We start from the raw sequence: 13,401 nt of genomic DNA, 5'->3' as shown, positions 1-13,401 counted from the left end.
CACACAGTCTTATGTTCTTTATCTGAAAGGCTGCGTGTCTTTTATTTTAATTTATTTAAGTTTGTAAACTTTTTTATGTTTGAAAGGGAGCATAAAGCACATTGTTTTGTAAATTACTTTTTCCTCCGATACAATGTTACTTTCTTTTGTTAACATTATTTTATTTTTCATCCAAAGTAAGCGTGGACGGACAAACATAATTTAAAGTTTAACATTAAAAATAACAGCGAGAACAATCTTAACAACTATGCTAATTTGCTCTTTTAAAGAACAATGTTGTCTTCTTTTCAAACACAGCTCAAAAATCAGCGTGCATGCTGGCAGCATTTCTATTTTCGCGTATCAAAAGAAAATTAACAAAACGAATCAAAATGCTGACACGCTCCCTTTCCAAGCTACATAAACCCTAACAAGCAAAAGACACGCTGCCTTTGAAATCTGCCTAAAGCATACAACAAATAAACACCTATGACAAAGACATGCAGCCTTTCATCTTGTATATCCGCACATTGGTTGTCTTTTAAATGTCGAGTTAATAAAATACAACAACCTTTTGTGTGCCTCTGCTGGAGCAAAATGGAAGTGTGTTCTTTTTTATCTGCCACAGGTTAACTTTTTACTTTTGAGGAAATAATCTATACATAAAGAACATCACATGAGGCTTAATAGCAACACCAAACGTATTTACAACTTGAAAACACGGGGGCATATCAGCAACAGACGGCGATAAATATCGCAAAGCGCGCTTAGCGCTTTTATATTTATCGCTGCCTATCGCTGTAATTTATCGCCTGGATAACGCGTTATTAACAACGCGTTACTCCAGGGCGATAAATTTTACATCAAAAGTGGCGTTATGCGGGAATATCGCTGGTAAACCAGCGATATTCCCGCAGCGATAGAAGAAACCTTGATGATAGGGAGATGTGGATTCAGCCACTGAATCCACCTCCCATGTCATAGATAGGGTAGTCATGTAAATTAGCAGACGTAAAATACCAGCGATAACAGTTGTTAACGCTGTATTTTACATCGCTACGGGTGTCCTGGGCCGTATTGTAAATACGGAGTAGGGCAGTTAGAGATAATTTTCCCTTAGTTTTTGCAGGGAACGCCTACTTTGCATCTCATTAGAGATGCAAAGTGAGGCGTGAACTAAACAGGAGCTGATTCAAGGAAACACGCGATAGCGTGTCCTTGTAAATAATGCGATAAAATTATCGCCGCTTTTCGGCCGAAAACGGCCGCAAAAGCGGCGATAATTTTTTATCGCCTCGTTGTTAATATGCCCCACGGTTCCTTCCCTAGTAGGAAGATCCAGATCCTGTGATTGAGAGCAATTCACTTGGGGGCATATTAACAAGGGCTTTATCTCCGCTTTTTTGGCTTTAAAAGCCAAAGAAGCGGAGATAAAAATATCACCCTATCAACAACAGGGTGCTAACATGCAAAATCGCATGTTAGCACCCTTTTTCACTACGCTTCCCTTTGCATCTCTAATGAGATGCAAAGTGGGCGTTCCAGAGCAAAATAATAGGAGAAATGTCGCTAAGCGACATTTCTCCTATTATCAAGCTTCACGCTAACCCTATTAGAGACAAAAAAAGCAGCGCTAACCACGGTTAACACTACTTTTTTACGTCTGCTAATTTTCAGACTTAGCCATATAATCCAATGGGAGGTGGATTACATGGCTAAGTCCACCATGGCCTATCAACAAGGATATCCCTATCCTTGTAGTTTTATCGCTGCATTACCAGCGATAACCTCCCAAAATGCCGCTATCGCTGGATTTTTTTTATATCGCCTAGGCGGTTAGCATTGTTAATAACGCGATAAACAGGCGATATTATCCAGCGATAGCAGGCGTTAAAAAAATTAACGCTAAGCGCCCTTAGCGTTAATTTTCCCTGTTCCTTGTTAATATACCCCTGAATGCTTACATTCCCAAAACAGACACAGATGCAGGCCATAAGAGCAACTGCGATCTTTAGAGCTCTACCAATGGTCACTCTGAAAGCGCATTGTGGACCCTTTACAAAACACAGACAAAAATAAATTTGGTCTGTTGAAGCGCGCCCCTTTTACTTACTCGTGGCTGTTTGTGCAGTTTAGCAGTGTGGTGCAATTTGCTGTCTCAATTGGACCTGGAGCCTATTGTTTTGGACGTTTTATTATGTTTTTAATGTACCAATTTTTTTTGTTCAATGTCGCGGTTGCACGTTGAAATAATGTAGTGGTTTAGGTAAACATTGATCCCACCCTTCCCACACATCACACAACACAGGTGAAGCTAAAGAACATCCAGCAGTGCTTTCTTTTGAGCTTGCTTTGCGGCGCTTAAATGGTGTATTGTGTAATTTATGCAAACTCTTAAAAAATATATCCTCCTGCGCAATATCACCTCAACATCAAACAAGCATCACCACAAAACCAGCTGAACCGAACTCAGCACCAACTAAGGAGCACCTAAACACCACCGCAATACCACCACTTCACCATGCCTCACTACCTACTTTCTCGTTCTTACAGTCACTACCACCATAGCATCACTAAGCACCACCACAGAATCACTCAACACCGCCTCAACATCACTAAGCACCACCTCAACTTTAGAACAGCCAGGAAGAAGTTGCCAGCATTGCAAGGACAAAAACTACGATACATTTTTTATGTGTATTCTTTTTTTAATTGAGTCATTCAGTTGTACATATTATCTTCTTAGTTATATACAAGGTAAAAAAAAATACTTATAATACTTTTATGCAGCCACAGTGCTCTACAACAGAGCTTAAAAAAGCATTGACAAAGCTGATAGCTTTTGCTGAACACTTATAAGGTCCCAAAGGCGAGACCTATTGGCTATGCCAATGCTTGTTTTTGTTGCTATTCTGGCTGTGCGTCATAGTAGCAATCAGTCAGAATGCGGCAACACTAAGGTCCTAATTACATGTGGGCGGGTAATTCTGTTTCGGGTGTAAAATCGTATTTATTCCCGAAGCAGGATTACAATTTGGGAATACTGGGCATTTAAAAGCTAAGCAGACACATTGCCATTTTTACCCAACTCTGAACGAGGGGGGGGGGGAACACGTGCAATAAGCGCTTTATCCCTCATTTGGAGGTGTAATGCTAAGAACAAGGTGGAAATTTCAGTCATCAATTTCGCACCCCGCACAAATACTAATCAACAGGTGCACAACTTGCACCTGCAATAGCGCCTGAGTTGCAGTCAAGTGCAAAGGGGCATATCAGCAAGGGCCGGCGATAATTATCGCTAAGCGCACTTAGCGCAAGGTTAATTATCGCCGTCCAACTCTGAATTTTATCGCGGAGATAGCGTGCTATCAGCAACGCTTATCTCCAAAGCGATAAAATTCAGAGCGCAAGCTGCCAACTGTGCGATTATCGCTGGAAATGCAGCGATAATCACACAACTTTTGGCGATAGCTTGCTGATAGGGCTACACATACATAGCCATGATATCTACCTTCCATAGGATATCATGGCTAAGTCAGTTTCAAAGCAGGCGTAAGGAAAGTAGCGATAACCTCGCAACTTTCTTGTCGCTATGCTTCTTAGCGTCAGGCTTGATAATAGGAGAAATGTCGCTTAGCGACATTTCTCCCGTTATTCTTGTGAGGAACGCCCACTTTGCATCTCATTAGAGATGCAAAGCTGTGCGTTAAGGGAAAGGGCGAAGAAGCATGGATTCACGCGTTAGCGTGTCCTTGCTATTAGGGTGTTAAAATTATCGCTGCTTTTCGTCCAAAAACGGACGCAAAAGCGGCGATAATTTTTTATCGCCTCGTTGATAATATGCCCCAAAGTGTTTAGGACCAAGAGGGACATAATTCATGAAGGTTTCCACAGCCAATTATTGTAGGAACAAACACCTACATTTTTACACACATAGTACAATCCCTAATTGTACGCAGACAATAGTTTGGACCCACAGTGCGATTAACTGGGCCTAAATGTTTCAGGAACTTCTAGTTTGCTTACGTCACGGCGAGCTAACCGCCTATCTCGAGTCGTCATTGGCCGCAGCATTTATCAGCAAGGATAGCTGATTAATATTGTTTACCAATTCGAAAGTTCCAGATTGGGGGAACAGCACAGGGCTCATGCATGTGTAAAGCACGCAGAAAAACGAAACAGAGACAGTCTACTTTAGAACCACCACCATACGCGACCCCATCACTGGACGGCGCTAATAGCGAAAACATCTCGATTCTTCATTGAGATGGAAACCTTTGGGTACCCTTCAGAGTTACTAAACATATCCTCCATAGGTCCCCAGTACAGACCATTGGTTTAGTAAATCTGGTGTAACAGTTACCTCATAAATATTTCTGAATTTTAGCAGAGTAAGGCCCCAAACCGTCCTTGTTTCTGGATTCTATTATATTTGTAGGCCTTCTGTTAGAAATTCAGAAATATTTATGAGGTAACTGTTACACCAGATTTACTAAACCAATGGTCTGTACTGGGGACCTAGGAGGGTTGTGGCAGAACTTTAGCTCTCAGTTCCATAAAGTCTAAAACGTTGGATACAATTTAAGCTGCCATGCGATAATCAGGATAGCACACCTGAAGGAATCTCTGGGCATATTATCAAGGACGGCGTTAAAATTATCGCCGGTTGCCGCTAAAGCGGCGATAATGGGCTTGATAATATGCCCGTGAGAATTCCAATAGAAGCCCATGTTCACACCAGAACATGGGCTTCTATGGGAGTTCTCAAGGGCATATTATCAAGCCCATTATCGCCGCTTTAGCGACAGTTTTCTGCCGCTAAACCAGCGATAATTTTAACGCCGTCCATGATAATGTGCCCCATGGAGAGAGATATTGCTGTTACCTTAAAACAGCTCTAGTTTTAGTCTAGTATGCCGTGAGTGACATGAATATCTCGTGAAGAGAATCACAACTATTGCAGAAGAATTCTAACTTTCCACTGTAGGAGGCCATGGATTGTGGGCCAGACTTAGGAAGACTTTGCTGTGATCTACTCTAGTAATTCTTCTGGCTGACTCTTGAATTTCAGGAGAAACCCAGGAGTACTCCTGGAATTAAAGGAGAAAGCCAGGACTACTACAGGAGTAACTCACAACTAATCATGGCAAAATCTTTCTGAATGCAGGCCTGGTCTGTTTTGACCCCAGCGCCAGGAATTTCTTTCTTAGCCAGCTTTCTGAACAGACTAATCTAAGGAATTTTAGGGAGGTTCTCACCACATTTCAGGTCAGCTACTTTCAAGTTCAAAGAATATGAATGTGTCATCTTTAACAGTAGAATAAAATCACTCATAACGATAACAGTCACAGTTTTAATGAAGTAAATATCACATACAATACATTTTAACAATTTAAAACAGCTGCCCGGCTCATTTTGAAATGTGTTAGTGAACTATCAGAAAGAGTCCTTCGGGTTGTAAACATCACACAGTTTGACTGCAGGCCTAACCCAGCACTGGCAAAGCCAATAGGTTTCACTTTTGGGACCAAAGGTTTTCCATGTTGTACAACATCCCCGATGCTGTGCAGCATGGCTAAAGAAAACAACAACAAAAAGATGCTTTGATGCAGCAGCCATGTCATTTTGTAGCCATGAGCACCACCCATGCGCATACCTAGAAAATGACACTGGTGCTTTTTTTAGGTCTCGGCTGGCCCAGCGCATGCGCTGGTCTGGCGAGACTTATTGAGAGGGCTCCAAAAAGGGCTACCAGGCCAGCCTAGAGCTACAGTGCATATGCTTTACCGCGACTACTTTCACTTTCGCGGCCGTACGGCCGCTTTGATGTTTGATCGCGATCACTTTCGCGGCCGCACGGCCGCTTGGCATAGCCAATAGGTCTTGCTTTTGGGACCTTATAAGTATTTAGTTATGCAACTGTTGCATTGCTAAACACTTATAAGGTCCCAAAAGCGAGACCTATTGGCTATGCCAATGCTTGTTTAATGAATGAGTTGGATCGATAGATAAGAAAAATAAGTAGCGTGAGAGTGTTTTTTATTCCAAAGGGTGGGTGAAAGGGCACAACACAGAGAGCGAACAGAGAGAACCATCATAGATGGGCAAGCATCATGAAGGATGTAGTGGTGGGAATCATCACAGAGAACACCGGGCATTGGAAAAGAACATGGAGAGCACAGGTGAGTAGGGGACAACACCAAGGGCGTGGGTGGCGGGAAGCAACACTGAGGGCGGAGGGACAGAAGTAACTCAAAGGGCTGGGGATAACGGTAGAAGCAATGGGCAAAAGAGAGCAACATGGAGCGAGTGGGGCCAAAGCGCATAAGTGAGAAAGGTGTGCAGGAGGAGAAGTACACAACGGTCTGTTCAACATCGAGGAACCGGAGGAGAAGCACACGGGCAACAGAGAGCAACTTGGAGTGTGTTTGGTGAAGGGAATTACATAAGGGAGACAGCTGGAAAACACACACACCCTCAAGGAGTGCTCAACCCAAAAGTAAAAAGCATTGATAAAACCCAATAGGTTTCTCCTATACTAAATCTATTGACGTTATCAATGTTTTTTTTACATGATGCACAGCAGCACGAGCTGCTGTGTAACATGGCTTAATGTAAAATAAAGTGCAATGACGCGGTCAGCATTGACCGCATCATAGAGCTTTTTTTCCTTTACATGCACACTATAAGAGTGGATGTCCAAAAGTAACAAAAGAGTACCTGCAGGAGCCTGCAGTCAGTGGAAAGACACTGCCACAGGAAGCTGTATTTGGTCCATGCTCCAAGGCATGGACACACAGAGAAGCCACAGGAGGAAGCTGAGGTGAGAAGGTGCAGACCAATGGGAAGTAAAGACATACGAGTGATGTGGAAGCCAACCAATGGTAAGTAGATGTAAGTAATGGGCGGGCTTGAAGCCCCTTTTAAGATTTTTTTTAAGAACAGTAGCTGTCGTAGACAGGGCATGTGTACTGTAGATGAAACCTAAAAAGTAATGCTTCAAAAGCAGGCACTGGAAGCTCACATGTAATCCATCAATCCTCCAAGGAAGGGACAAACGCAAGAAGAGGAATTAAAGCCCACACAAGCTTATGAATGAAAAGCAAGCAAATGTGAGTGACAGTAAAGACAACCAATGACAAGTAATGTGTGGGCTCTAAGCCCACTGTAAACTGACAATAGGTTTTTTCGCCAATAGGCAGCTTGTGCCGTCTGGCAGGCAAGACCTAAAAGTCATGAATTGACATCGAAGTAGTTTAGGCATTATAACAACTAACCCTGGGCGTAGTTTGCGAAGTAGCACTACGCGAAGCTACGCAAAGTTCACTTCGCGCTACGCGTAGCACTTCGCGAACTGCGTAGTACCCTGTTCGCACTGTGCAAGATGCCGTTTTCAATGATTGCACAGTGCGGACAAGCATCCGGCACTGTGCAATCATTGAAAATGGCATCTTGCACAGTGCGAGCTGTAGTTTTCTGCCGTTCGAGTAGATTTTTACTCGAGCGGCAGCTTTCTCAACGTGGACTGGTAGTTTCTCGTCGCAAGCATACGCGACCACTCGCAATGAGAAACCTGACCTCCCCGCATTGAGAATCTCGCCGGGATGTTTATTTTCCACGCTCGCGATCGGCAACTTGATGTTGCTGATCGCGAACAAGGAAAAAGTCTCGCCGGGATGCCATTTTGCTTGCTCGCGGTCAACAACTTGATGTTGAGGACCGCGAGCAAGCAGAAAATGACCGCTGCACTACGCAACGCTACGCTACGCATGTTTGCACTGTGCTACGTGCAATTCGCGTAGTGCGAAGTAGCGCAAATTTCGCAAACTACGCGAGCGTAGCGTAGTGCTTTGCCCAGGCTTAATAACAACAATGATGCACGCTGTGCATCAATATTATTTTTTTCAAAAGAAGAAACAAAATGCGGTGCATATAATGTATGCAAACCATATGAGAGGTGTATGAGTGAGCATTAAAGACCATGGTAAAAGCTGTAGACATATTACAACACATAACTTGTGTTAAGAGCTGCACAGAACTATGAGTGACGCATTGTGATCAACAATTACTACAGACAATCTTTATACTCCGGTGACCTGAGGTAAAAAGGGGACTATGTAAGAGGCGACTGTAATATAACTAGGAGGATACATGAATATGCTAATAGTTTCAACATTGATTTCAACAAAATGTATGGAGTCTCCGCTCGTTTATTCAATGTTGTACATCAATATTGCCACAAAACAGCCATCACAAACAATTCTCGAGAGAAATGATGCTTGTTTGATGGAAACGTACAAAATGGAGCCCAACATAGACTGGTAGTAGTTCCATGAGGTATCTTGCTGCTAAAGTTTTAAATTGATTGTGAAAATACAAAGATGTTCTTGTCCTACTATATTAAATTATTATTTATAAAACTTCCAAACTGCATTCCCTGTGAAGCCTTGCATTTGTCGACAAGCAGGAAATGTCCCAAAGATGCAAGGGAACATTTTGCCAAATTATTATCTGCATATTTTACTTCCAAATTTATGAAAATGTCAAAAGTACCCTTGTCATGCTTAAATTGTCTCAAATATTGATGCCTGTGGATTTGTTGTGCAAACTGGCTATCACTACTCTTCTTTCCTATTTACAGGAATGGTGTCCAGTTCTATACTCATGGACTCCTGGGAGTGTAAACAGTGCTACCACTGTTAGCACATGCCTATTCATCAGTCCCTGATGAGTCTCGGGTATTTGTGCTCCACAAATGAGTTGGGCAAATATTTTAGATTAAAAGGCTCTTACTTATGGTATAATAGTGATACCTCATTCAAAACCTAATTAGACCTTCAGAGTTACTTCTACTTTTTCAATCCAACCCAGTCCACAATTTTAACACCTTTATGCTCACCTCTCCCAAGATCCAGGCGTAATTTAATCTTTTGCTTCTAAGAAGCAAATCTGTAGTGTATTTGCACTTGAATTACAAACAAATTCTTCTCCACCTCGAGTTTTACAGCATCCATCTGCGTTTGTAACTTTTATGATGTTTTACCCCAAAATGCCAGGTTACACACATACTGTAACATGTCAACATTCTCCAATAGTATTATTTAAGGATACCTTCCATAACTCTAATCTGCCAGACAAATATCGAGAAGTATGAGGGTCAAACTGTAGCCATTTTGAAGCCGTTAAATATAAAGATGTTCATACGTCAAGAGACTTTACCTATGGTAAGTGCTTCCATCAATAAATTAGTGTGAAAGAGAATGAGATCCTGGTCAGAGTTGTATTCTACCCCATTCTAAGCACATTTACTGATCTCAACGTCCTATGGATGGTGTGGAATGTGACTTAGAAGTCTATGACTGCAGAAAAGAGACGTTTGATTATTTTCGATCGATGATTGGAATATACTCCAAAGAGGCTAAAGACCATCACCAACCATTGAGAATTCAGAAATGAAATAAATATCTTTCCAAAATCAGGACCCAACTTATTCTCCATCAGAACCATGGCTGGTTTGAAGGTGCAGCTTGTGATCCGATCCTCCTATTCTTACGCCACGTGCATAAGCAGCACGTAAATTCCACTACTACAAGTCTGCAACACGCTCTCATACCTCATGCATAACCCCAAAACTCAGTGCTAATAAATCTCATTTCAACCAACCGCATTCTCACATCCATGCCCTGAAGAAGTATTAATCACTTGTCTGGAAAGTACTTGGGTACCTTGACAAGACGTAGAAAAGTGTTACAGAAATGCTACAACACCATGTAATACACAGATGAACTGTGGCATCTGAAATCTAGCTGAACTTCACCCATTCTTAATGTTTCCATAATAACAGATTTTCAGTCCCTTATCACAACTCAGTTCAAAAGTAAGACTATACATTTGAATTTGTGTTGACCATCGCCTGATGGAGGTTTTGTCGGCAAAGGTTGCTTTACAAAGGCTTTCAGATCTTGTCTCTGCAAGATGAGTTCCTACTACATGCCATGGCCAACATCTATCCACTCTGGTGCCTCTCTTCTGTCTCCTCTCAAACTAAGATCTTACTTCTTCCATCCGTTTCTATGGCACTCTGCCCCAACACACAATGGTATTGTCTCATTCATGTGGTGCTGCGTCATTATAGAAATGTATGCGTCAGTGGGAGATTTCCACTATTGGCATAATATCAGAGCGACAGCATGCAGAGATTGAGCATGGTGGCCTCACACTCTTCAAAAAATATTTATTAGAAAGATACAAATTAAATTAAGGCTAAACAGGTTTTATGATCACCAGCTTTCTGTGTAAAATGAAGCCTGTCACATCACATATTATTTCTACGGGTGAAGCTCTTTCCAAAAGAACCTATGACACCCAAATACACAAATGTTGCTGTGAAAAAGACATTCTTTGCATGAGCTACTTCTAAGGCGGGCAAACAATGTCTTACTTTGCTTGAGCAGAGTCCCATCCTCGTCGCCACTTGCCAAGATATACTGCAACACTCTGTTGACTTCAATACTTTCTTGAAAGCCCCCCTTTAACTCTTGTTAACAGAATCTCTAACAACCAAGATTCTGAATGGTGACACTTTCCAGTTTTAGGGGTAGCATGCTAAATATAAAAGATTACAACACAGTGATATACCACAACTTCGTGGAGAAGCCGTCGTGACCTATAGAGAGGCATGCGCTCCTCCGCATTAGAGCGTGAGCATTGAGGATCTCGGTGTAATAGCGAAGTCCCACTAGCCACAACAGACTTTTCGCTAGTCATGCAACAATAATACGCTGAAAATGGAATAAATAAACCCCCTCATTGATACACAGATTTCTGTTAGACTTTGAAACTTTCAGCTACTGCTGTAGAAGTCACCCCTCGAGAGGACCCTCTACAACAGTAAGCGGCTACTCTAGCTCATCCGGAAGGCACTGCAGTTTTCAAGGCTGTGACAACTTGAGCAGCGTGAAGAACAGGCCCTGACTCAAGAGTGGCATAAACATAGGTGCAAGACATCCCACCTCCCCTATAGAGGGCTGGGAACAACTCAAGTCATGGCGCCCATTCCTCAAGGGGTAAAGCAACGAGGATTCTAAATGAGGCTTTGCTGCTTGACAAATTATTTATTGCGAAAGAACTTCAGCCTAAACCCAATTTCCCCTGTTTCTATTCCTAATACCGTTGACTCAACGTTATTAGGAATAGAAACAGGGGAAATTGGGTTTAGGCTGTTGACTCTTAGTCAGTGCTTAATTTAAACCGGTGGTGTCCGGTGCTGAGCACCTGCACTTAATTGTCAGCACGGGAATTTAGACCAACAGAACCACCATGTGGCAGATTTACCTAATTTAGAGATCAGCACCACAACATTTGTTTATTAATTCAAAATACATTAATAACGACTGATACCTGTGACATAATCCAGTTTTATAGCTATGGGGGCCTGGAATAGTCTGAATTGCCACACTACTAGGCGTGTGATGGCTAGTGGTTGTGTTGGTACTGTTATTGCCAGCGCTGGTTAGAGCAATGGGAGGTGAAAGCTGCAGTGGCCTCCTGATGAGAGCCCTAGCACTCATGCAGTGGCCTCCTGATGAGAGCCCTAGCACTCCTTATTTTACAAATTAAGCACTGCTCCCTGTTCCAGCTGGTTTTGGTCCAGTGCCAAGCCAAGTTAAGAGTAGGGCTTGGTGTTTTTTCAGGAGCTATGAAAGGTATTGTAGAACCAGGAAGAGTTCACAGCATAGGACCTAGTCACATAATCTGCATGGTAGCCTTCGTCCGTGACCAGGTGAGTCAGCCGTGGTGTGAATAGATGTTTTAAAACCCCACAGTCACTCCTAAACTCGGCCTTGGTTATTCATTGTTGGAAACCGAACCGGGAGTCCGTGGAAAGTTAAGGAGAAAATTAACTTTTTAAGGAAAAAAGTTAAACATATAGATAGATGCTGTGAATGTAATGTCAACTTTTTCTCCCATCTCGGGTCACTACTTCGTAAAACTTGCATCAGGGTGAACTATTTACGCAAGGAGTAACTTATCACACTGCCTGGCTGCTGAAACGTGCGTTCACAACTTTTCACGCAGCCCAAAGATTTGTTGAGTTACGTGGCAAGCAGTGTCTCGCGGCGTGGAGGCGCAGCACAGCTGCGCACCGCTATTTATTCTGGGATTTGGAAGAAAATAACAACCCCCGCCGAAACAGAGAAACAGCTTGAACTACGACATACAATGTGCTTACTTATACATCACTTTTCAAAGTTCACAGAATCTGGTGTAATGTGCTCCCAAAAGCTGCAAGACACGTATCTTTTAAACTATGTTGGGCAACACATGAACTTGGCACGCTGGTTGGTGCCTGCATTTCGCTTCTCCTGCCTTCCATGAACCTTCACCTGAACTTTGCCCTGTCCTGCCCAACGCTCTTTATCTTTCCATCAGTGGACCGCTCCCCCTCTATAAACATTTCAGAGTAAAAGTCACACACACGCACCGAGAAGAAACAGCAGCCCGTATACAAAAGCTGACCCCTTCTGGGCAATACCCGGCACCTGAGGCGCCCTCTCTCGGGCGCCCTCTGCCGGCACACCGATGAACCTACCTCCGGCTCCTGCAGGTTGACCTCGTTGGGGGCGTTCTCTTTCTCTGCGCTGCTCATCTTCGTGCTGTTTGCGGTCCGGGCTGTTCCCTTGACGTCCCGTCCCAAAGATTTCGCCTCGCACTGATCCCAGAGTTTGCCTCCTCGTCCCGACGGCGGCAGAGTGAGGCGCCAGGGGCTGAGGGAGAGCTTCAGGGGAGGCTGGCCGCGCAACTGCCCCGCATCAGAGCTGACACTGGAGTGTGTTTTATGCCACAGCGCAATAAATGTACAAAAAATACACCCTGGGTTGGTAGGGCGCGCGAGGGGTTAAAGGACTGTAATAAAAGGGGGCTCTGGTTTGGGGGAGACGGGTGCAGAGTTTGCTTTCTCCAGATATCTGCTGCGCACTGCGGGGAGGCAGGAGCTCGGTCCGTTTCCCAGCTCTGTCAGTGGGTGGGTGGGGGCTGCCGCCGACAGGAAGGGATGGGGCTGAGGAGGACTCCGTATCACTTCCAATTACTCTTAGGGAGAGTACAAAAATACGTCAAGACGTTTTAAACATCCTTGTAAAAGAGTTTGAAGATTTCCAGAAAAGGTCAGGATTAGGAGGTGAGGGTAGGAGGCGGAGGGAGGGCAGAGAGAGAGAGCGCGAGCAGGGAGGGAGAGGCCGAAGGAGGACAATTAATGATGTAGGGTGAAGGGGGAGGAGGCGCGGGGGGGCAGAGTAGTCGTTGCAGGGGGTGTGAGGCAGCCGTGCATGACAGCAAGGGAGTATTTTCAGGCAAAGTGCGAGTGTGCGCAGAGGAATCAGAAAAATCACAATCTGCAGTGCATTCAAAGAGAGAAAAAAA

General features: G+C 43.6%; 1 protein-coding gene across 2 annotated transcripts in view; it reads right to left on the bottom strand.

The window, feature by feature from the left end:
* The window catches only part of RBPMS (RNA binding protein, mRNA processing factor), a 653,722-nt gene extending 640,642 nt beyond the window's left edge, over window positions 1-13,080 (bottom strand). Inside the window, exon 1 of one of the 2 annotated variants that reach the window (XM_085641072.1) lies at window positions 12,572-13,080. In XM_085641072.1, coding sequence (XP_085497198.1) covers window positions 12,572-12,628 — 57 coding nt within the window. In that variant the 5' untranslated portion in view covers window positions 12,629-13,080. The remainder of the gene's footprint in view (window positions 1-12,571) is intronic. The other variant, XM_085641073.1, reaches the window with a different exon arrangement.
* Window positions 13,081-13,401: the final 321 nt, after the last annotated feature.

This window comes from Triturus cristatus, chromosome 2_2 (genome assembly GCF_964204655.1).
Source record: "Triturus cristatus chromosome 2_2, aTriCri1.1, whole genome shotgun sequence".
Taxonomy (NCBI): Eukaryota; Metazoa; Chordata; class Amphibia; order Caudata; family Salamandridae; genus Triturus; species Triturus cristatus.
The sequence above is the reverse complement of the archived record's forward strand: the minus strand, read 5'-3'. Positions and strand labels throughout refer to the sequence as shown.